Source organism: Dendropsophus ebraccatus, chromosome 4 (genome assembly GCF_027789765.1).
Source record: "Dendropsophus ebraccatus isolate aDenEbr1 chromosome 4, aDenEbr1.pat, whole genome shotgun sequence".
In the NCBI taxonomy this organism is placed as follows: Eukaryota; Metazoa; Chordata; class Amphibia; order Anura; family Hylidae; genus Dendropsophus; species Dendropsophus ebraccatus.
This window is the reverse complement of record NC_091457.1, coordinates 92,050,948-92,075,115: the sequence shown is the minus strand read 5'-3', so window position 1 is coordinate 92,075,115 and position 24,168 is coordinate 92,050,948. Positions and strand designations below refer to the sequence as shown.

Sequence of the window (24,168 nt, the reverse complement as noted above, 5' to 3'; positions counted from 1 at the left end):
GTGAATCTGGCTAGCCAATCACATTGTAGGCATTGCAGACTAAGGCTATGTTCACACTACGTATCTTTCCGGCCATAGTGCGAACCGCAAATATACGCACGTAGTTTTGAGGTTGATGCTTTCGCTTGAAAGTATACGATATACGCCCGCACAATGCACACTACGTATGAGCTTACGGCCGGATCGTATGCGGCACCGTGAAAAATGAACAAGACCATTGTTTGAGGACGGAAATGTTCCAACTCACGGCCGTGGATTTTCATGCGATCCCGTACGGAGTACTTATTTCAAATTGAACGTGATTTTTAGATCCAAAAGGTTCTGTGAGTTTTATTGGGCTGGGCAAAGATTTCCAAGTAAATGACCTGTTTCAGATCGCTTCGAAACAAGCTAGGGAAGCATAACTGTACTAGGGGCGTATGTTAGCGGTTCGCCCGCATGTTCGCAATCCGGCCGCATGTCTATTTTTCCCACGGCCATACTTTCAGCCGCACATGTACGGCTGCGTACGAACTGCGGCCGGAAAGATACGTAGTGTGAACATAGCCTGGGTTCACACACAATATATTTCAGTCAGTACTGTATATTCGGTCCTCCTATTGCAACATCAACCAGGAGTGGATTGAAAACACAGAAAGGCTCTGTTCACACAATGTTGAAATTGAGTGGATGGCCGCCATATAATGGTAAAGAACTGCAATTATTTTAATATAACAGCCGTTGTTTTAAAATAACAGCAAATATTTACCAATAATGACAACCATCCACTCAATTTCAGCATTGTATGAACAGATCCTTTCTGTGTTTTCAATCCACTCCTGGTTTTGGTTGCAATATGATGACCACAATACTGACTGAAATTTACTGTGTGTGAACCCAGCCTAAGGGTACGTTCACATGTATCGTATTGCAGCGGATTTCACGCTGCAAGTTTTACAATTAAAGTCTATTGCACTCCATTCTCACAGCGGATTTTCCACTTTGAGAATGGAGTGCCATAGCGGCTATTATAGTGAAAAACAATAAAGAAGCCATTTTTACCTGTCCCTATTCCTCCAATGCCCCCCCCCCCCCTCAGCCAATCACGATGGAATGAAAATTGCTGCAAAAATTGTGTGCCATAGACTTTAATGGTGTGAAATCTGTACATGTGACCATACCCTAAATATTTTTTGGCTTCCCAAAATATTGTGTTGTTTTGATCTCTTCTATAAAGAAATTAAATTACCCTTCTTTATTTTCATGAGGAGCTGTAAACCCCCAATAGGGAAATAATAATGACAGGTTCAATTAGGGTAAAATTTTATCGGCACCTCTCCATCCAGACATCGTAGCTCAAGGTGGTGCTCAACTAAAAAGATAGGTAGAAATCACAATGTAGAAATAATTTTTTATACAAAATAAAGCCTAGTGCCACTCACAATTTGTTTTAGCTAGTAACATGTTCTCTTCGATGCCTATATAGTGTTTATTTTGTGTAGTGTGATCTCTCGGGGATGAGTTAATAATTCATAGAGGGATATTGTTAATGTATTTGTAGCTGTGTTGGTATGATGTGGCTGAATATATATATACATCAATAATGCAAAGCTGGAAATATGATACCCTGACATTAAATAGACTTCAGTGGGAACTGTAATTGAGCTTGACATCACATGCACCAGTCACCTGACACATTGCTGTCATTGATGCACGGTTACAGGAGTACTAGCCAACGGGGTAGAATTATCAGTCTGCATTTTCCTTTGGTATAACTTACACCAAAATCTGGTACTTCTTGGTGCAGTGTGTCACATTTTAAACACTTTGCTTGAAAAAAAGACTCTAATGAAGCGTTAAAATGTTGCTTGTTTACACTACACTGTAAGGCTAGGTTCATACTATGTAAAAATGACATCTTTCTTTCATGATAATAGCTGTCATTGTGCAAATAACGTCTGTTATTTAAGAGATAATGGATGTTATTTGTGCAATGACGGCCATTATTATGAATGACGCACATCATTTTAACATAGTATGAACCTGCGAGTTTTTATGATCCACATGGTAAATCTATTTCCACATCCCTGCTATGGTTAATTGATATAAAAAAATCTGTTAAAAATTATTTTATTTTCTTTATAATATTTTCAACAGCTTTGTGCACACATGAGGTAAAAATATTAGGAGTTATTTAATTGACCCATTGTAAAATGAATCGACATGCCATTTATTGCGACCGATTACACAGTGTTTTTGACTTAGACCTCATGCACACATCCATGTCAATTTTTACTGCCAGGAAATACTGATCAGGAAGTGTTTCAGAAAAATTCTCACTTTATTTCCTGTCAGTAAAAATTTTTAATAAAATAAATAAGAAGCCATAATCACCTGCTGCACGGCTGCAGTACTGGTTTTATCCAGCTTCTCCTCTCCCTTTCTTCCTTTCTTCCTGTGATGTCACTTGTACATCGGAGCGCTGGGGGAGAAAGTGGCTTCTTATTATGCCTCCGGCCACAAGAGCGATTGACAGGGCGGGGAATCAATACATGTCTCAGCATTATTATTTTGCATAATTATTTGTATACCAAACCCAGGAGAGGAAACTCCGAAGAGAAAATGTGTATAATGGACAGCTTTGTATGCATGCTATATTTTTAGACCCATTCCTAGTTTTGCCTCACAAGTGCTGTTACTACATACTGCCATGTAAACATGGTTTCAGTGTGTTAGGCTGTTTGTTCACCCCTTGTCTACTATAGCTGCTGGAAAATCTTCCGGTGTATTGGATAAATGTATCCAGAGACCTCCATTACCCAATGTCACGTTTTCCTCAGTTAAGGTGGTTTACAGCTGGATTTAGGTTTATTTGCTATATAAGAATAGCACAAGGCAAGAGCAGTCTACCCAGAAAAAATCAACATGGACGCCTGACAGACTCTTCAAGGCGAAAAGCCTTAATCTTAATTAGTCTGAATGTCTTTACCTAATTCCCTTGTGGCCTGGAAATGTTAACGCAGAACTGAGGTCAGTATGTATCGATCATTCTGAATCGTTGTTTCTCTAGTTAGTTGCTCTCCATAGGTGACAGGAGCTCTTAAATAGGCTTTCTAAGGGAACTTCATGGAATCGTTTTAGTGATTATTCACACACTGCAATGTAATTTATTATTGTTGTGATCTCTAGAAAAACATGGTTTTGTAGAATGGGGATGTTTTTGTGAAAATAACAACATAAAAACCTGATTAAAACACAAAATGTGAGCTTGCATGTTGTCTAGAACAGTATTTTTCTACAAAAAAATCAGTTACTTTAAAATCAGTTTGCTCTATGGGCTTGTACTAGTATTAAAGGGTGTCTGTTATTATAACTTTTAAAATCTAAATCAGCATGGAATGTGAAATAAAGCAAATTTGCTTTTTTTTAGTTTATCATTAGAGATGCATGCATGCTCGAGTCCGATCATTTGCCATTTAAATACTGGTGGCTGAAGAAGTTGGATGCAGCCCTATGGCTGTATTCATGTTTTCCCAGACTCCCTAGGGCTGCATCTAACTTCTTCAGCCACTAGTATTCAAATGCTGAACGACTGGAGTCGAGCATGCTTGGATTGCGCTCATCCCTAGTTATCATGCTTTAAAACAAAGCTATACTTACTTGAAATCCAGGTCCAGTCTCCTGAAGGCAGCTTTTTAGTCTTGTGCTAGTTGAAAAAAGAGACTAATGGTGCGTTTACACAGAAAGATTATCTGACAGATTATCTGCCAAAGATTTGAAGCCAAAGCCAGGAATGGATTTGAACAGAGGAGAAATCTTAGGCTTTCCTTTATGACCTGATCTCTGTTTATAGTCTGTTCCTGGCTTTGGCTGAAGTCCTGGCCAGTACATAGTGTCACTGCCCAATGCGTCTGTCAATCAAATATCTGCCTTTTCTGTGAGTGCGCAGATGACTTGGACTTCCTGTGTTTAGTCTCTTTTTTTCAACCAGCACAAGACTAAAAAGCTGCCTTCAGGACTGAACCTGGATGCAAGTAAGTATAGATTGGTTTTAAAGGATGAGAATTAAAAAATAATAATAATTAATGTAAGTTGCAAACATGCTTTATATCACATCTACTGTTGATTTTGTTTTTTATAGTTAAAATGACTGGTTGTTTTCTCTATTCATATCTAGAGCACATTTTAAAATTCAGCTGATATTTATTTAAAAGGTGGAGTTTTCCTTTTAAATGACTAAATCATGTAACATTGCTTTTTCTGCAGATCCTCATATAGAAGCTGGTTTGATGGATTTCCTGCTGTTCGGGAGCCTTATTTCAGCTGTTGACCCTGTTGCTGTGTTGGCTGTGTTTGAGGAGGTTCATGTCAATGAGACCCTATTTATCATAGTATTTGGAGAATCTCTGCTCAATGATGCCGTTACTGTGGTACGTGTCTCACACACTAGTACAGTGGAACCTTTCCAAAGACCCCCTCTTTTTCTTGGCTAATTTTCTTGTGACACAGTTTTAGGTCTCCTGTATATTATGCTTACCTCCCTAGAAGGCCAATTTTTTTAAAAATTGTGGTTGGTCATCTCGATGAGGTTTCACTGTATCTCCTGTTGCATGTTAACCCAGGTTAGGTAAAGAAGTTTATTTTGAAGGCATCAAAGTATTTCTTCTGCCTGCTGGGCAGAAACAAGAAGTGGACCCAGCAGAAAGGCAAAAAAAATGTTCTTCCTTTATATTTTTCATTCTTGTTAACTACTTCTGAATTTGGCTTTAAAATCTAAGGCTAGGTTCACACAACGTCAAAAAACGTCCGTTTTTGTATAAAAAAGTCAGTTTTTATATAAAAACCGTTCGTTTTTGCCGTGATTTAACTGACTGCAATGGCAATGCATTGAAGTCAATGGGAGGACAGACGTCCAATGCACACAATGCATTAAAAAACAGATGTTTTTACTGCGGTAAAAGGACGTTTTTCAATGCATTGTGTGCATTGGACGTCCGTCCTCCCATTCACTTAAATGCATTGCCATTGCAGTCAGTTAAATCGCGGCAAAAACTGATGTTTTTTAAAATATAAAAACAGACGTTTTTTGACGTTGTGTGAACCTAGCCTAAAAAGGAAAAGGGACACAAAGCAAACTGCAGCCCTGGAGTGTAAGGGTATGTTAACATAGCAAATTTGCTGTGGATATCATGCAGCGTATTGAGCTACCCTTTGAACTCAGTGGGAAGCAAAATTGGTGAAAATTTGTGGGGTTTGCACACCATGGATCAGACCACGGAGTGTAAGGGTCTTCTTACACGCCCAGATGCCTCTTGTAAGTTTGCGCCAATCTGCTACATCGGCGTTTGCTTACCAAGCCTATTACAGAGCTCTGTTATCGTTTAGCAAGGGCTGCACAGACATTGTTAGCGATGTCTGCGGAGCCCTTGCCCTGAAACTGTATATATACCTCTCCATGGTCCTCAGTCTTCTGCTCTCGGCTTGCTTCTCAGAGCTGCCGCTGTAGCTTCAGAGTAAGTCTCAGAACTGACAAGCGGCTCAGCCAATCACTGGCTAGCCGATGATCTTAGGTCAGGTACAAAAGACGCAATCAGCTGATTGTTGTGAATCGTTTTCTCTATTATATGGAGAGATAATCAGTCAAATTGGCCTGATTCGGCCAATTATCATTTCGTGTGATAGGGCACTAAGAAGTTGAGTGGTGATGCCTTCTCCAGAAAACAGTGGTGTTTACTGTACAGATGCCAGACTCCCTTAAAAATGATGGGAGTCCCTACTCTGAATGCGGTTTCCTACTGGAGAGAAGCCTTCTGCTCCTGAGCCGGGCACTTGGCTATACAGCCTCATTGTAGGCTTCCTGCCCAGTCAGCTAGGAAAGAAATAAAGGGGTACTCCAGAGAAAGAAAATGTTTTTAAATCAACTGTGTCAGAAAGTTATCCAGATTTTTACATTACTTCTATTTAAAAATCTCAAGTGTGCTTTCTGCTGCCACCTCTGCCTGTGTCAGGAACTATCCAAAGCAGTAGAGGTTTTCTATGGGGATTTACTACTGCTCTGTACATTTCCAGTAACAGACAGAGGTGGCAGCAGAAAGCACTGTGTTAGACTGAAAAGAATACCCCAATTCCTGCAGGACATACAGCAGCTGACAAGTACGGGAAGACTTGAGGTTTTTAAATAGATGTTCTTCCGGACATGCAGGAGTTAAGCTGAAAAGCTTCTGGGCTTGATTTTACACCTGTCTGGTCTCTGTGATTGACTGGTTTCTCTGCCTGTCTGCAGCCTGGAGAATCAGAGCGCCGGTCCAATAAGGATCCAGACCTGGCTCTTGCTCAGTATAAAGCAAAGTTAAGGTAGAATTCCAGTGCTGGTTAATTAGGCTCACTCCTGGTCCCAGCTCCCCTTGTCCTACTCCTGCGAACCCCGTCCTAATCCTTTTCTGCCTGACGTACCCATGTTCTGACCTCCGCCTGACTTTTGACTATCCCGTTGTGTTGCTGATTTTGTACTTCGTTGCCTGTGTGATTTTACCTGGCTTGTTCCATTACTCTTTATTGTGTTTGTCTGTCTGTACTGTTCAGTGTGTTCACTTACGTAGCGTAGGGAACGTCTTCGTGGTTGTCCGCGACCGCCTAGGGTCGACTGAGGCAAGTAGGCAGGTGACAGTGGGTGGGTTCAGGTCTATGGCCCACTGTCTCTTGTCTTGTCTAAACCTGCCAGTCCTGACACCTTCCCTGTCTTTCCCCCCCTCCACCCCCCACCAGGAAGTGTCCTAACTCACACAGACCTAATTACTGTGTCACCTTCACCAGGCAGCTCCTTATTGTGAGGATGAGTCATCAGCAGGAGGGCTGCTCTAGGTCCTGTTACAGCAGACCCCCTCCCCAGTCCAAATGATGGCTTGCAGTTGTTCAGCCAATGGGAGCTGAGCAAGCTGAGTCACCTGACAAGGCAGGGGAGGGTGTGGCTGTTGTAACAGGAGAAGGAGCTGAGAGAAGAGCTTGGTGACGGTGACGACAGTAATTAGGTCTGTGTGAGTTTCTTACACTTCCTGGTGGGGGGTGGAGGGGGGAAAAGACAGGGAAGGGAGGCAGATAGGTGATTGAAGCATATTAGAGAGTTATATAACTTTGTAATGTGCTTCAATTACTGGGAAAAGATTTTTCATGGCACTTGTCCTTTAAGTGTCAGTGCTATGTTTTTTTAATTATTTCTTTAGTTATCATTAATGTGTACCCCCTTTTTTCATAACCAGCCAGGTTAAAAAAACAGCAGCAGCTTGGTACTACCAGATGTACCAAACCGCTTAATTTACTGATTCATTTAACTGAACATTTAGCAAAAAGACCACTGAGAATGAAGGTAATCTTCTTACCTTCCTCCTCAGCCTAATTTTTGCTAAAAGTCCCGTGCACTAAGGTTACAGTCTTCTAACCTGTTGTTAGTTTCCTTTCAAAGCAAATAATAATTTTACCTAAGCGGGTGGAATATGTATTTCCCGCCTCACAAGTGACAAGGACAAAAAGTCAACACATAGTTAACTTTGCTTTTGAGGATCAACATCATCGGAAATTGAGAGGAAAGGCAGATTGTGACCTGTGGAACCTGTGAGCAATGTTCCTAACGCTCCATAGAACGATGAGTGATCATCATGGAGACGATTCTATGGTAACCGGCAGCATTAGCTGCAAATGTAGTATTCCATTCTGACATGGTAACATAAACCATATCTCATGATTTTCACATTTCTCGTGTTGTTAAATCCATAGAGCCGGCCTGTTTTTGTTCCAACAGAATATTTTACGCCTGGGAAATAATAGGAAAATTTATGAGTCTCAGAAAGTTATTGGCCCTTACAAAATCCCCAGTGGCTACACTTTATTGAGTTTCTGGGTAAGCTTGGTGAATTTAAAACTGAATTCCAGTACAGCTCCCTTAAAGGGTGTCACCTAGCTTTCTCATAGTGCTGAATGGTAATTCTGTCTAGAGATGCAGACATATTGGTGTCAAGTATATGTGTCTGAGCTGATATATGGGAACATACTAAAATTGGAATCTTGAGCATCATAATAATTTCATCTTCACCCATTGGGAGTAGGATAGACAGGCCTGCTGGCTTCATTGCTTCTTTAGCAGCTGCGAATGACAAGACCTCTCTTCCTTGCTGCCATGACATCGTCTTGGCTGTCTGGCTGTAGGTTCATTTGTAGGATCAGATGGTAAAAAAAGTAAAAACCAACTGTTGCAGTTATCAGCATTCATATCATTTGCAGTTCTAATATGTAACAGACGTATGGTACAGGACATTGTTGGCATAGTTACTGTGCTTAAGAGCTTACATTCTAATCAGCTGTAATGGATTGCACAGCTGCATTGAGTGAACCTATAAGCCATTGAACCGGGCCAGACAATGTGGGGAATTATGTACCACTTGCTGTAATTCAAAGATATCAAGACAATGTTATTGTCTGCTACAGTATATACTTCTCAGCAAATTTTTGTAAACATGTTAACTTTTACTATATATAAGTAGCTTTTCGACTATTATTGGTATAATTATGGATTTTCTGAGAATATTTCAGCTATGTTCAAATCAACATCCATGTACACACAGTCGAGTCACATGAAACAATTCCTACATTGACATCAGCAGCGCATAGCTCTTGACGGAAGTCACGTGTCGTGAACTGACATATTGGCTATAAAAGGTGTATGATAGGATGTCTGCGCACATATCCCTCAACGCTGGCATGGTTAAAAGGGGCAAGCTGTCAAAAGGGATGACTATTGATGTACCACTGATATGAGAACTGACCATCTGATACAAAGGTGTGTGAGGACGGACCAGCACAATACAGTGGAGCAACTTGCCGCCAATAAGAACCAGGAAGTTATTAGATGTGTGTCTAAAACTGCAGTTCCGTAAACTCTACTGTGTATGGGGCTGTGAAGCCGAAGGATTGTCACTGAACCTCTACTAACAAACTTGCTTTGGCTTAGATTTTCACAGCAGTATTAGAATTAGACCTCCGCTGATTTGCCTGGACATTGGCATTTCAGGTGATAACCTGCAACCTGCAACCATTGCTGAATAAACACAAGCTGGCGGTGGCAGCGTTATGGTCTGCGGAATGTTTTTTGTGGCATTTTCTGGGCCACTCAATCATGTGGAAGGCTGTTTCAACCAAGATGGGTAGGATTCCATCTTTGCAGATCTTGTACACCCATACATGCTGATTGTGTTCCCTAAGGGTACAAACACACACACCGTATACGCAGCGTATTTACACCTCTTTTGTCATGTTTGCTCTGTGGACCCCCCCCCCATGCACCCTTTAGCAGCTGTAGGGTGTACTAAAAGTCAGCATGGCTCCAGATATCTGTTACAACCTACCAGGACCTTACTGACTCACTTCAAACCCATCTAGCTGTTGTCCATGCTGCAAACAGTGGTTACTCTGGATATTAACTGGTGGTCAAAATAATGTGGCTTGACTGTTTATATCTAGATGCTACTAAATGCATTTGAACATCGATGTTGACAGAACACCCAGAGGGGGGATTCATCAAGACAGGCATACTTATACGCTGGTCTTATTAAATAAAGCTCTGCCCTGTGAACCTTGCTGGATTTACTAAGATGCAGCCAGAAGTGTCAGTGGTGCGCAGGGAACACAGGCAAAGGCTGCAGGACAAGGAGGGTGAATAGGTTAGTATAATCTTTATTATTTTTACACTGTTATCAGCCGTCGACTGCGCACCACTACACGTAGCAATGCTTGGCTGGCGGCCAAGGCTGGGTTCAGATAGTATTAATCTGTCCGTCCTAGGGATACGTTGGCATTCTAAAAAAAAATAAAAATACTCCAAACTATACTGTGGCACATTGACATGGATCCATTTGTTAATGCCCTGAACAAAGTCAGCTTGTGCCTGAGCTTAGGCCACTTCCCCTATGTATATATAAACATATACAAGTAGGAATTGGCGAACATAGCCCTTATAGTTAAAAAAAAAATTCTGGCTTTAGAACACCTCTGTATAGCTCTGCATCCCTTGCTTTTCCAAGTTATGACATATACCTAGGACACACTATGCCAACACATTGTGAAGCTAGCCTGTACTCTGCAGCATTTCTTCTGGCTCTGCATCCCTTACTGTTTACCAACACAATAAGAAAATATTCAAGCCAGCAGGACTTTATTGAACTTTATGTGACCCATTATAAGGCACTGCGTCTTCCATTGTGCAGAACATGACTGTGCACTGCGTTGTTTTAAGGCTCACGGGGTCCCAAGTGCTTCTTTGTATACAGATAATAAAACTGATAATAGAAGAGCCCTGTAACTCTTTGAAGGTAATATGGTTTGAATGAGCAACACAAAAACTAGATCGATAACCACAATGACGTGTGAAGCATCGCAGACCCCTAAAGAAGCGTCCATGGCCCGCTCACCAGTTCTGTGGTTCCTTAGCCCACCATAATTATAGATCTAACAAAGACTGACCTGATATTTGTGTAACACCGGGAAAGTCATTGCATGGTCCGTCACACCCCCTTTTGCCCAAGCTGCTCTGACTACTCCCTCAGCTGTGTTTAGCTACATTATTAAAAACAGTGTTTGCCTATAGTCTTTTATGAGATAGCATCCTGTTCTGTGACTGCCTTGCCGCTGGCCGTGTGGTGCACATCATTGTGGAGCCATAGTACCAAACTGATCCACAAGTCAGGCTGTCACATACTGTATGCCTCTTTTTCTTGCTCAGGAGAAGTGAAGTAATAGGACTGCTGGACATAGGGTTTTGTTTGTACATGAAGACACATAGATCTGCACAGAAGCTGTAGACACAGACTGGGGAAGATTTATCAAACATGGTGTAAAGTGAAACTGTCTCAGTTGCCCCTAGCAACCAATCAGATTCCACCTTTCATTTTCCAAAGAGTCTGTGAGGAATGAAAAGTGAAATCTGATTGGTTGCTAGGGACAACTGAGCCAGTTTCACACCGGTAAATCTCCCCCAGGGAGTTGATCAAGAACGGCATATCTGCTTTAGCAGTTGGGAGTGTATTGATTCTGGAAGGCCAACTAGGCATAAATTATTGAGCCTCATTCTATTTTTCTTGCCATCCAAATGCTCCTTAATGCTGCGTTCACACCTACAGGATCTGCTGCAGATCCTGTAGGTGTGAATGCACCCTAAGGGTACAAACACACAAACCGTATATGCAGCAGATACGCAGCAGATCTGCAGCAGATTTGATGGTGCAGATTTGATGCTGTGTTCAGTTATTTAGATCTAATCTGCTGCGTATCGCAGCAGTAAATACGCTGCGTATACGGTGTGTGTGTTTGTACCCTTAAGGGTTATTTTCATCTGAAAAAAAATCTTATTTGCTTTTAGATGATGCAAAAGTAAGCAATTTTGCTTTATTTGCAAAATTGCTTACTTTTTCAGCTGTGCCCTATCCTCTTAGGTGACAGCTCTTTGCCTAGGTGATATACCTTCGCTCTGGGAGCGGTGGCCAGCTGCTGACGCCCTCTGTGTCTGGGATCCTTGGAAACTGGTGACTATACTTGGGTGGTGTGTTGGGCCACCACCATCTGCAGTGCTTAAAAGGAGGTTGATTTAGTAGTGGTAAGAGTCTCTGTTTAGGCAACATGGTGATTGGCATGTGTTTATTATTAATTGGCGGTATGGTGGTCTGCGGGTCTGTCTCCAGACCTGTTGTTGAGGAAGACTGAGGGGGAGATATATAAAACTGGTGTAAAGTGATACTGGGTCAGTTGCCCCTAGCAACCAATCAGATTACACTTTTCATTTCTCAGACTCTTTGGAAAATGAAAGGTGGAATCTGATTGGTTGCTAGGGGCAACTGGGCCAGTTCTACTTTACACCATGTTTTGTTTTTTTGTTTTTTTTTACCAAACAGAATTTTATTGAAAAGGTCAGTCAAGTACAGAGCATGTAACAAGTAGGAACACGCAGGTCCCATTCGAAACTTAGATTCAGAATAAACATTGAAAGTAACCTCATTTTTAAATTTTATGCAATAATGAAATATTATTACAAAGACTTTAAATTCTTAGAGACCTAGTATGCTCCAATTATTATAGGCTGAGGTGACCAGAAGAAATAAAACTATATGGGGGAGTATGGGGGAGATTTATCAAAGGGTGTAAAATTTAGACTGGTGCAAACTGCCCACAGCAACCAATCACAGCTCAGCTTTCCTTTCAGCACTGCCTAAAGCTGAGCTGTGATTGGTTGCTGTGGGTAGTTTGCACCAGTCTAAATTTTACACCCTTTGATAAATCTTCCTCTATAACTACAAACAAATGAAAATTGGTAGCAAGGGAGGTACCACAGATCACTACAGTTCTTATTGCGTTAAAATGGCTACGTAGAATACAAAAGGTGTGGAATTATTAGCAGGCTCTCAACACAGTATGACATATGATCTAAGTGGGTGAGGAAGTTTGCAGATATTTTTTGTAGAAAGCTTTCCAGGGTTCCCATAGACTGAGGAATTTCTCGTGAGTGCCAGATTCCCAGCTACATAACTCCTCTAATCGCGCTATCTGCTGGACCTTCTCGATCCACTCGGTAAAGGTGGGCGGAGTTTCATCCCTCCAGTGAATGGGAATGAGGAGCTTTGCTGCAGTAAGTAATAGGGTTGGTAAATGGTTTTTGTCTGGTGAGAATATAGGGCTAGGGACCCAAAGGAGGATAAGTGAAGGGTCTAAAGGAACATTACTGCCACATATTAAGGATATATGTTCCCCAAAATTTTTTAGCTTTGGGCAGGAAAGCCAGATATGGGAAAGTGTACCTGAGCATGAATTGCATCTCCAGCAGGTGTCCGATTTTAGAATATTCATTTTTTTTAGAAGATAAGGTGTCCTGTACCATCTTGTGAGTAATTTATAAGAACTCTCTTGGATCTTGACACATCTGGAGAAGCCATATGAGTTTTTGAAAATATGTGAGACTGTGGACTGGGGGAGCGTAATATTAAGCTCTTTTCCCCAGGCCACTATAAATGATGGTGTAGTATCAGCCTCTTCAGTGAGCAGACCTTTATATAATTTAGAGACTAAGCCTTTCGGAGGTTGTTCCATACTCAGGTAGCTTTTAAACTATGAGGCATCTCTATAAGAAGAGAAGTAATTTAGAAACCTCTGACACTCACTTGTAAATATTTCTTTTTGTGAAACTCTGATGTTTCCAAGGAGTGTTGTCTCAAGTAGGACTTCTAGATTCGGTATTTCTTAAGATGATCTGAGATGTGGGTAGATAGGTAAGTGTAATAAATTAGACCAAGGGGGCAACAGGGGGGTTTTATGTTTGATAAATCTCCCCCTAAGAGTCCTGTGATAAGAGCAGGATGTCTTCTTGGGATTTAGCATGTGCTGAGTTGATATCTGGAAATGAAAGCTTCACTGGTGTGGGGAAAGATGCAAGCATTGCTGTACGTGTGGCATCTGTCATCCTGTGCTGTTGTATGGGTATAAGCGGTAAAGCAGCACCTGTGGCTGGATGAGTTGGAGCGCATAGCACAAAACAACCCATGTAGTGGAAGCCCAACTAGGTAGGGGGTCATCTGGTGATGTAGTAGGCACCTTTCTCTGCTGAGAAGTTGTTATACTGTACCTGCAGTATGGTGAGCTCTGTCCCGCACATCCTCCCATCCTGCTCTAGAACCCGAAGTCTAAGGGTGCAATCACACATACAGGATCCGCAGCAGATCTGCAGCAGATTTGATAGTAAAGATTTGATGCTGTGTTTAGTTACTTAGATCAAATCTGCTGTGGATCCGCAGCATAAAATCCGCTGCGATAAGGTGTGTGTGAAGCTAGCCTAAGGATGCCTTCACGCGTACTAGATTTGCAGCGGATTTCAAGCAAATCCATGTATTCTGAAGTTCGATGGGGTTACATTCCCTGCAGCGGAATTTTTATTCTGCTGCGAGTATGTGAGTCGGCCCCTTTAACCCCCGCGCCCCGGAGCATACATTACTTGCTCGGTGAAGCGGCTGCGTGTGAGGCTCCCGCAGGTCCCCGCCAGCCAGTCAGTGCACGTGCAGCTGCCGTGCCGAGCAGGTAATATATGCCCTGGGCGGCGGGTTGCAGGGGGTTAAAGGGGCCGGGTTAATTACTTGCAGCGGAATGAAAATTCCATTGCGGGTTTGTAACCCCATTGAACTTCACACTACATTGATTCACAGTGAATTTCGCTGCAAACGAGCAAAAATTAGTTTGTATGTTGTTGATCACATCTTTTAAACTGACCTCAAAATCATTGTTAATCGTTCTTAAGTCTTTCATTGTAAACACTCATCAATCATAGTATATATACAAACGCAACTGCAATCTTTCACAGTATGTATATGAATGCAATTACGATTGCATTAATGACTTTTCAGAGCAATTTAACTTCTCGTCTAAACATCTATCGTTCAAAACAAAAATCGCTTTTCGTTTGCTAAATGACCACTTTAAGGAGAAGTCAGGTGTAAAGTAGAATTTTCTTAGTTACCCCTAGCAACCAATCAGATTCCACCTTTAATTTTTCAAAGAATCTCTGAGGAATTAAAGGTGGAATCTGGTTGGTTGCTAGGGGCAACTAAGACAATTCTACTTTACACCTGTTTGATAAATCTCCCCCATAGTCCTTTTTGCCTTGGTTGTACTTGACAGTAATGCTATCATTAGTACACAAGTTTAAAGGTGTTTTTTTTTTTTCTAGATTTTCTTTTTGCCTGTGAAGACTCGTTTCTCAGTGTTGCTCATAAAGTCTGGCTCTTATTATTTTTGTGTTATGTTTTTACACCTTGCAGGTTTTGTACAAAGTGTTTAATTCTTTTGTTGAGATGGGACCACGGAACGTCCAAGCTGCAGATTACGTGAGAGGTGTGGGTGAGTAACTGTGATAAAGTAGCTGTTATTCATCAGGCGCCAAAGCTATTTTCCATCTATCCTCTGTGGACCCTACACAAATAACCTATAATGGAGTGTTTCTTAAAGGTGATTAACTGAGGATTTAGCTATATGTGAGCACCAGGTACATGATTCATACTATATCACATAAAGTATGTGTACCCAACATCATTGCCTCCCTTAAAGGAGAAGTCCGGCAAAAATTTTTTTTTAAGTATTGTATTGCCCCCCCAAAAGTTATACAAATCACCAATATACACTTATTACGGGAAATGCTTGTAAAGTGCTCTTTTCCTTGAACTTACTACTGCATCAAGGCTTCACTTCCTGGATAAAATGGTGATGTCACGACCTGACTCCCAGAGCTGTGCGGGCTGTGGCTGCTGGAGAGGATGATGGCAGGGGGACACAGGACACTGAGCATCCTCTGCCATCATCCTCTCCAGAAGCCACAGCCCGCACAGCTCTGGGAGTCGGGGCGTGACATCACCATGTTATCCAGGAAGTGAAGCCTTGATGCAGTAGTAAGTACAGGGAAAAAAGCACTTTATAAGCATTTCCCATAATAAGTGTATATTGGTGATTTGTAAAACTTTTGGGGGGGAATACAAAATTTTAATAAAAATTTTCGCCGGACTTCTCCTTTAAATCTGAAACCATATGCTGTGGAGTTGGTCTCCCCCTTGCTGCTGTTTCAACCTCCATTCTCTTAGGGTGGTGATACTCGGGCCGATGGGCCGATTATCATTCCGTGTAATAGTACTCTTAGAAAGGCTTTTAGGACATGTGTAGTCCATTCAGACACAGAGTGTTAGTGAGGTTGAGTACTGGTGTAAGGTTGTAAGTACCGACTGGCTCCCTGAATGTTGTTTAAAGTCTTCTTAACTAACTCAGATAACCATCTTTCCTTGGACCTTATTTAAGGGAACCTATCACTACACCAGTATGTCTATATACAGCTGAAGCTGGTGCTTAAAGGCAATGTGAGTAGATTTATGCTTCCTGAACCATAGGAAACAAAAAGTCCCAATAAGCTCTTTTATAGTGATCAACTAGGTTTTACTGTGAAATTTTGCATAGTTTTCGAGACATACTGAGCTATGGCATCTGAGAGGTGTCTCGGAAACAGTAAGCCTAGCTTATAACACCTGGCCTAGCTTGATTGATAGGCCTCTCTAAACTATGTATATAGATCAGACTTGTCAGTCAAGATGAGCCAGGCATGGTGACCACCTCCCAGATACTAAACTAAAGACTTCTGCTAGGCCTCGGAGCCAGCTATGGCAGCTATGATGTAGCAGCAGTGTGATGATAACAGATCAGTTCCGTTCTGACGCAGAAAAAAACTGACCCCAAAGTGTCCATATTGGAAATTAAAATGTTTTCCTGTGTTCTTATTCTCTGACAGGCTCCTTCTTTGTGGTGAGTCTCGGAGGAACAGCTGTCGGTTTGGTGTTTGCTTTCCTGCTCGCCCTCATCACCCGGTTTACAAAACGAGTCCGCATTATAGAGCCTCTATTCATCTTCCTTATTGTATATCTCGCCCACCTCACTGCAGAGATGGTGTCACTTTCTTCTATATTAGCGTGAGTGCCTTTTTCCAGCCTCTGGCAGATGTTACATGTTTCATATTAGAATATGACAAGAATGTACCAGCTAACAACCAGTCAAGCAGTTACTTTTCTGGGGGGTTTGGTGTTCTTTAGTGATCATTGCATCATTTTCCAGAAGCAACTTACAGTGTATAGAATAGAGGCTACAGTGACCTTCTTTATGTCTGTACATGTAAATACACCTTCTCCTCTTGTATATACTAGATAAATTATACTATACAAATAGCCTAAATGACATAAGTAAGTAAGCCTTGTGCGAGACTGTAGTGCACGGCCCGTGATTGCAAGCTGCTTGTGGATAAAATGGATGTGAGGATAACCCCATAAAAATCAATGGGTCCTTTTTCTGTCTATAAACCAGAATCCTGATTAAGGCCCCTCCCCACGTCAGAAAAAATCTTAAAGGGTGTCCGTGCCTAATAGAAGCCTATGGGTCAGAAAATCTTTCCAGATTTCCTGATAGAAAATGCAGATTTTTTCTGAGGGGTGTCCTTCCAGGAAAACAGGTCTAGAAATTTTAAGACATGTTCCATGATTGTCTGGAATTCCAGCACGGATGACCTATAAAATTCAGATGCGCATCAGAAAACTGTCCAGATTTTTGAATGCAATGCCCTGGCCTGCGCAAGTGCTTCATAGTGCTGACACTGGCCCTTTAACTGAATGTGTTCCTAATCAGGAGCACATACTGTTACAGTATATGCAGCAATATGTTTGACATGGCTGGGAACCATTGGCCTTATGCCTCCAGCCACAAACGGCCGCTCTCTCCCCCACATCGTTGTGCAGAGATGAAAAAGAGGTGGAGAAGACATATGGGAGCACAGCTGCAGCCTGTAGCAGTAAAGTATCTTTGTTTTTTTCTGTTTCTCCTTTTTTATGGTCAAGAAATATTGATGGTTTCCTGAAGGTTCCTGAAAGGCTTCCTGATCAGTGTTTGACTGTACCAACAGCCACGGATATGTGAAGGGGGCCTTATGGACAGGAAAAAACTTATGCATGGATGAGGATTAAAAGGCCTATCACACACAGATCTGACAGATCATTGACGCCAAAGCCAGAAACAGAATCTAAACAGGGGACAGGTCAGAAAGGAAAGATTGAGATTTCCCCTCTTTTCAAATTCATTCCTGGCTTTGACTTTAAAAATTTGTCAGATAAATCTGTGTGTATCATAGGGCCTTAAGATTCAATATGGTTCAGAATCCTTCTTAAAACAATACTACATAATATAAAAAGAAAATATTAGAAAGTGGCATCTTTCCTTATGTCAAAACTATAAAAGGATATTCTCAACAAATATAGTTATAATTGTAGGGCTTGTTAAGCTTAGTATTTTTGCAAATACATTTATCTAGCAAACTGATATGCCTGTTTTTTTCCCCTAGTTCTTGTGTAGGTTACCAACCACCACTCTGCTCTAAAAGTCTATACACCCTTGTATAGTCTTGACATAGGAAAGATGCCACTTTCTAATATTTTCTTTTTTTTATTATGTACCATATTGAATTATAGATTGTAAGAACTAACGGGCAGGGTCTTCTTCCCCCATGTACCAGTCTGCCATTTGCCTTCATGTAATGTGTTTTTGATCTTGTATTGTTCCTGTTTGTTACCCCCTATCTCTTGTATAGCGCCCTGGAATTAAGGGTGCTTTATAAATAATTAAATAATAATAATAATAATAAAGATAATATTATGATGATCTTAAATTAGGCCCTGCCATCGCTTCTCGACCTTTTGGCTAAGATCAAATGTAGTATCTGTTCTTATCAGTTTAATATCTGATACGTCCCCTATCTAAGTGACCATATATTACATGGATTTTTAGAACAGGGAGATGGAAAAAGAGCTTGCTCTGTCCTCTCCAGACATTGATCTGATATTGCATTGCTTTCGGGTTCAATGCACAAAAAGAGGGAAAAAAGAAATTAGGCCCCACCCCCAATCGCCCCACAAGATTTACTTAGAAGCTCATGCCTCTTAGAAAAACCAGCCAGGTCATAAACAGCTGTGTGATGTTCTTTTTCCGGGATTGGGGATAGAGGGCAGGTAGGTTGCAGAGTATGGATGGTGAGTGTATGTTGTTGTAATTTGTGTGGTCCCTTTCCTTGATCTTTGTCCGTGTTGCGAGGCCTGGGCATTGGGTCGTTACCCTTGCTATTGTTGTTCCATTTATAAGTAGATACCAGTGACAGAGATTGGATTCTGTATAAAATGTCTTGAAGTACATATAAACTACTGTATATGGACTAGCAACTCTGTGATTTCACATACGCTTTGTACTATGTTCAACTGCCTGGCCTCCTATTGTATGACTTGTTGCCTGTTTCTTTCTATTTTTTTTTGTTTTTGTTTTTAATATTGAAAAATGCAAAAATTAAACCTTTTTTTTAAAAAAAAAAAAAGAAAAAAGAAAAGAAATACTGGCCACGACCTGTGTCTGCCATCCTGAGGGCGCAGAAATCTTTGTGGATTTCTGCCATAATTTCAGCCAGGTTTGTACATAAAACTGTGCCTTTTCCATGGTGTACTCCATTGGTGCATTTGATAAAAGTGCCCCTGTATCTCTGTACATATACAGTATATCTATATATAATCATGCAACCTATATATAATTGCAACATAGTTTAATTAGTAGATACTGCCTTCCTGTCTCTTACCCTCTTTTGCTTTTCCTACCTTCCTTGCTGAGATGTGAAAAGGGCAAGGTGAAATGAAAGCTTCTCAGTGACTCATCTGTGTGACCTGGTTCTCTGAAGCAAATAAAAATTGATATATGCCACAGCCCACACAATCTGCCCTTTGTTCAACACAATCTGTATTGCGGTGATGCTGTCCAGATAATGATGGTGCTGTTACTGGGGATGTCCTATTTTATGGAACTGAATTGGAAGTAAAAAGAAATAGCCAGCACTGCTATTAAATACATGCTTGTCAAAGTAATGGGTCAGCAAAGCTACACATTGGCACAAGGTTATATTCTGTGGTGTTCTGCTGGGAAAAGTTCTTAGCACAAGTGTCCAAGTAGAAGTAGTAATGTGCCACACACCATTAATGGCACCATCCTTTGTGCCCTTAATTTTTATTTTATTGAGTTTCCAAAACATTTCCTATCCAATAGCAAGGATACCCATGGGCATACAACTATTTTGGGGTCCTTGCCCCGCATCAGCTCAGACCAGGTTGCTGTTTGTCTGGGTGAAAATCCTGAGATGTTTTCTCCTTACTACCAGTAAAAGTGAGTGTTTCTTTCAGTTAAAGATAGACTTCCAGTTAAAGAGGGATCTAGGTGAAGAATTTGATATATCCTTTGCAATTCATTATTAAATAAAATTTGCAGTGGACTTTTTGACCACATTCATATGCTGTAGGACAGCAGCCATTCTGTGACTTCATTTCTTTTTATATTAGAATGCGGGCATATTCGGGTGTGCCCGCGTTTCAATTAACCATTGCAGACAATGTAAAGTGCAGCCAGAGCTGCACTTTACATTGCACTGTCAATTTCAAATTGACATGTCGGTTTATAGTGCGGCCACACGGAATCCATAGAAAACAATGTTATTTGATTTTTTACTAAATAGCGTCCATTCTTGCAGTCCTGCAACAACGGACGTTAGTTAGTAAAAAAAATACATTGTGTGAACGTGGCCTTTGATGGTTAGCCAGTTGTAGGGGTTAGTAAACCTGATCATATAATGGAGTGTGTTTTATGTGGAAGATTTTATATACTGTACTTAATTTTAAAGTAAAATAAATGAGATTAGTGCCCCATCTAGTGGTGATCTTCAAAAGCACAGGTTATGTTCACATATGATACAGTAAATAGACGCAGCTCACCTAACCCTCCCAATAACTGAGGTAAAACAGATACAGACACAATACCTGATATGTCCAAAAGTAATAGGCTATGGTCACACAACATTTTTTCAGCTCTGTTTAAAATGACGTCCGTCATTTTGAGCCTAAAATAACGTCGTTTAGCTGTCTAGCCTCCCCTTAATGCAATGATGGCTGCTGATACATTATTCTAGTTTGGGATTACTAATTGCCCTTTGGGTGTGGCTTAATCCATTGAATTTAAAGGGGTAGTGCACCAAAAAAAATTTTCTTTCAAATCAACTGCTGCCATGAAGTGCCAGAGATTTGTAATTTACTTCTATTAAAAAATCTCAAGCCTTCCAGTACTTATCAGCTGCTGTATGCCCAGCAGGAAGTGGTATTATTTCCAGTCTGGAGAGCAGGAGAAGTTTTCTATGGGGATTTGCTCCTTCTCTGGACAGTTCCTGACATGGACAGAGGCAACAGAGAGCACTGTGTCAGACAGGAAAGAAAACACCACTTCCTGCTGGACACACAGCAGCTGATAAGTACTGGAAGGCTTGAGATTTTTTAATAGAAGTAAATTACAAATCTCTGGCACTTCATGGCAGCAGTTGATTTGAAAGAAAAAATTTTTGGGTGCACTACCCCTTTAATAGTAAAAACGGAGAAAGAGCGGTGACAAAAGAAAAACTGTGTGAACAAGTAATAAAAGATAGTTTAAAGCAGTCAAGCCGTACAGAGTCTGATCGGGCTGTATGTTCTATCAGCGGTCTGACAACATGCAGTGCGATGCTGGGATATATACTCTACAAATGGCTCTATACTTTAATGTTTAAATGTTACAATAATTGGTGCATAAGCACCTCTCACCAGTCCAGGGGTTTCAGATCGGGTCTCCGGCGTCCCAGTAAGTCTGCTCTAAATGCAGGTGACGTCAGCAGCCTTGATGTGGATACACTGAAGCAGCGGGGCCCCGCTGTCTATCTCTCTGGTATTTTGAGCGATATCTTTTGGTGCAGTAGTATAGTAATGTAGGTGTTTTATGTTTTTTCATTTTGACATCTGTTATAGGTTACAGGTATTAGTTGACCCTACCTAAATGTATATAGGTTATCTGCAGTTCTCAACTGACCCCAGGACTAAATATGTGTAGTGCATAGTGTAGAATATATTTTTGAGTTATAATGTTGGAAATCTTTATATTATCTTCACAGGGTGACATTTTGTGGTTTATGTTGCAAAAAATATGTAGAGGCCAACATTTCCAACAAATCAAGGACCACTGTAAAATACACAATGAAGACTTTAGCCAGCAGCTCTGAGACAATCATCTTTATCTTCCTCGGAATATCAGCAGTGGACACATCCAAGTGGGCATGGGACACAGCCCTGGTCCTGTCCACACTAATCTTCATCTTTGTGTTCCGGGCTGTTGGTGAGTTTTTGCATTTCTTGCCCTTTAACAAAAGTAAAAATTATTACCTGCAGAGGAAAATATGTAACCTTGTATAATGATAAACGCATATCTGTTGTTTCAATTGACTTTTTAGGGTAGGCTATCCTGTGTGTGTACATAAGGAGCAGCACTATATCTGGCCATTTATTTTCTTGTAAATGGGATTTTTCAGCGTATTTCTGCTCTGCAACTTGTCTTTCTCTGCATAGTGTGTTTGTTACCAGACGCCCCCTTTGGGCAACACTCTTTTTAAATGTTTGTACAAAAGTCATACATTTTTGAACAAATAAGTGATTGCCCAAAAAATTGCAGCAATATTTTACCAAAACCTAGGCAGAAACTCTTGATAAATCTAACAGCATTACAAGTTTGTGAATTGCAAGTGACAGATTCACTTTAAGTGGTGTCTGTTGACAAACAGACTGTTTTCAAAAGTGTGTATATGTATGTAGCTCTGGGGTATGATACAGGCTGTACTCAGATGCTGATGCTCAATGTGTTGGGTGATGTTTACTTACTTAGTAAGATTGCTGGCATAGATTCATTGTGGAGATAGTCATTCATTTAAAGTTCCCCATTCTTGTTACATGTATTCTCAGCAGCTGGAAGCCCCATGCAGTCATCTCACTGTCAGGAATTTGCTTAATGTAAAGGATTTGTTAAAAGTGGTGGCTATGGACACCTTTTAAAAAACATGTTTTATTCCTATTTGTGCACTTGGTGTGAAAAACATATTCTCCATCATTTTTTATTAAACATTTTGCTTACTTTTACTTTTTGCTTGCTGAGTAAGCTCTATTTTCTCTCTGTACCTGTACACTGTCTATATGTTTTCCTATGCACACTGCCTTGTATCTGCTCGCCTCTGTGTAAGATTCTCTTCCCTCTATGTACAAGTTTAGCTTGTGTGTAACCCCCTTCCCCCCACAGTTATCTCTAACACTAAGAGCACAGTCAGTCTGATGGATCGATCTTTTTCTGAGTAGTAGCTAAATTGTTGGACGTTTTCAATTAAAACTGTTTAGAAAGTTGCTGCATTTTGCATTCAAATCAACAATAAAAAATCAATACAAAGGTGCCCATAACCTTATAAGTTGTCCCAAAGATGACAATAACTAAAGTTAAACAAATTGATACCTAAAACAAACAAATTTTATTTTCTAGGTGTTGTGCTACAGACTTGTGTTTTGAACCACTTTAGACTCCTTCCACTGGATAGGATAGATCAAGTTGTGATGTCATACGGTGGCCTTCGGGGTGCAGTCGCCTTTGCTTTGGTTATATTATTGGACAGGAGAAAAGTGAAAGCTAAAGACTATTTTGTGGCAACTACAATTGTAGTGGTGTTTTTCACTGTCATGTTTCAGGTAAGTTAATCATAACTTCTTGTTTTGAGAAATAGCTGATATTTTTTACTTTGTACACAATGACAATACATAATTTGAAGCTTTCCTTGTCAAATAAAGGAAATGTCAGCCTCTAAACCCCTGGTTTCTCTCTCATTAGGATTCCTGTGATGTCATTAATATGCTTAAGTGCTTTGATTTTTAACTTTTTAGTAGTAAGCCTACATTTTTTTTAAGTAAAAACCTATTTTTGTAACCAGTAGAACCTTTCTGGTGAAAATTGTGCTCGTTATAGTATGTCTCCTAATGTATGAGCGGTATGGCTCAAACTATATATGGGGATAATAACTGTTTGCCGTTGTTGCAGACCACACTACAAAGGGCAATCTGCAACAACAGATGTTAGTAATTGAAAAAGATATGATGTGTGAACCCGGCCTATAAATGTGTAAACTTCAAATTGTGTGAATTTCCATTTAAAGGAGAAGTCCGGCCATCTTTAAAATCTGGCGGCCGGCAGGGGGGGAATTTGATCGAACTTACATCTCCCCGTGCCCTCGGTGAGGAGCAGGACCAGCCTGGGAAACCCCGCTAGGCTCCGTGACCTACAGCACTGACACATCACGACCCAGCTGATGGACTGGCAAGTCCATCAGCTGGGACGGGCAATTTCCCCCGAGTCGTGATGTCATCACAACTCGGGGGGAAAATGCCTTTCTTGAGGCCGTTCCTGCGGGGTTCCTGAGGCCGGTCCTGCCGTTTACCGTGGGCAAGGGGAGAGGTAAGTTTGTACTCCTGATTAAATTCCCCTCTGTCCCTGCCGGCTGCCAGATTTTAAACATTTCTCCTTTAAATACTCCACAAACAGAGACATATAGCCAGACCATATAATTAATATTTGTCGTTGATAAATCTCCCATACCACTGGATGTGGAGAGAAAAGTGACTGGCCACAAAATGACATTGTTAGGTTGCAGTTGAACATAAAGAAGTTGTTATTTAACAA

The 24,168-nt window shown here is 40.9% G+C and overlaps 1 protein-coding gene and 1 non-coding gene across 4 annotated transcripts in view; both read left to right on the top strand.

The window, feature by feature from the left end:
- Positions 1-24,168, top strand: part of SLC9A5 (solute carrier family 9 member A5) — a 78,182-nt gene that overhangs the window by 18,968 nt on the left and 35,046 nt on the right. For all 3 annotated transcript variants that reach the window (XM_069968586.1, XM_069968585.1, XM_069968587.1), the window contains exons 3-7: positions 4,246-4,409; positions 14,820-14,898; positions 16,328-16,505; positions 21,575-21,795; positions 22,981-23,183. In XM_069968586.1, coding sequence (XP_069824687.1) covers positions 4,246-4,409; positions 14,820-14,898; positions 16,328-16,505; positions 21,575-21,795; positions 22,981-23,183 — 845 coding nt within the window. The remainder of the gene's footprint in view (positions 1-4,245; positions 4,410-14,819; positions 14,899-16,327; positions 16,506-21,574; positions 21,796-22,980; positions 23,184-24,168) is intronic.
- On the top strand, positions 18,257-18,448 carry LOC138790140 (U2 spliceosomal RNA). The gene has a single exon (XR_011362852.1). It is a non-coding gene; the product is annotated as a U2 spliceosomal RNA (small nuclear RNA).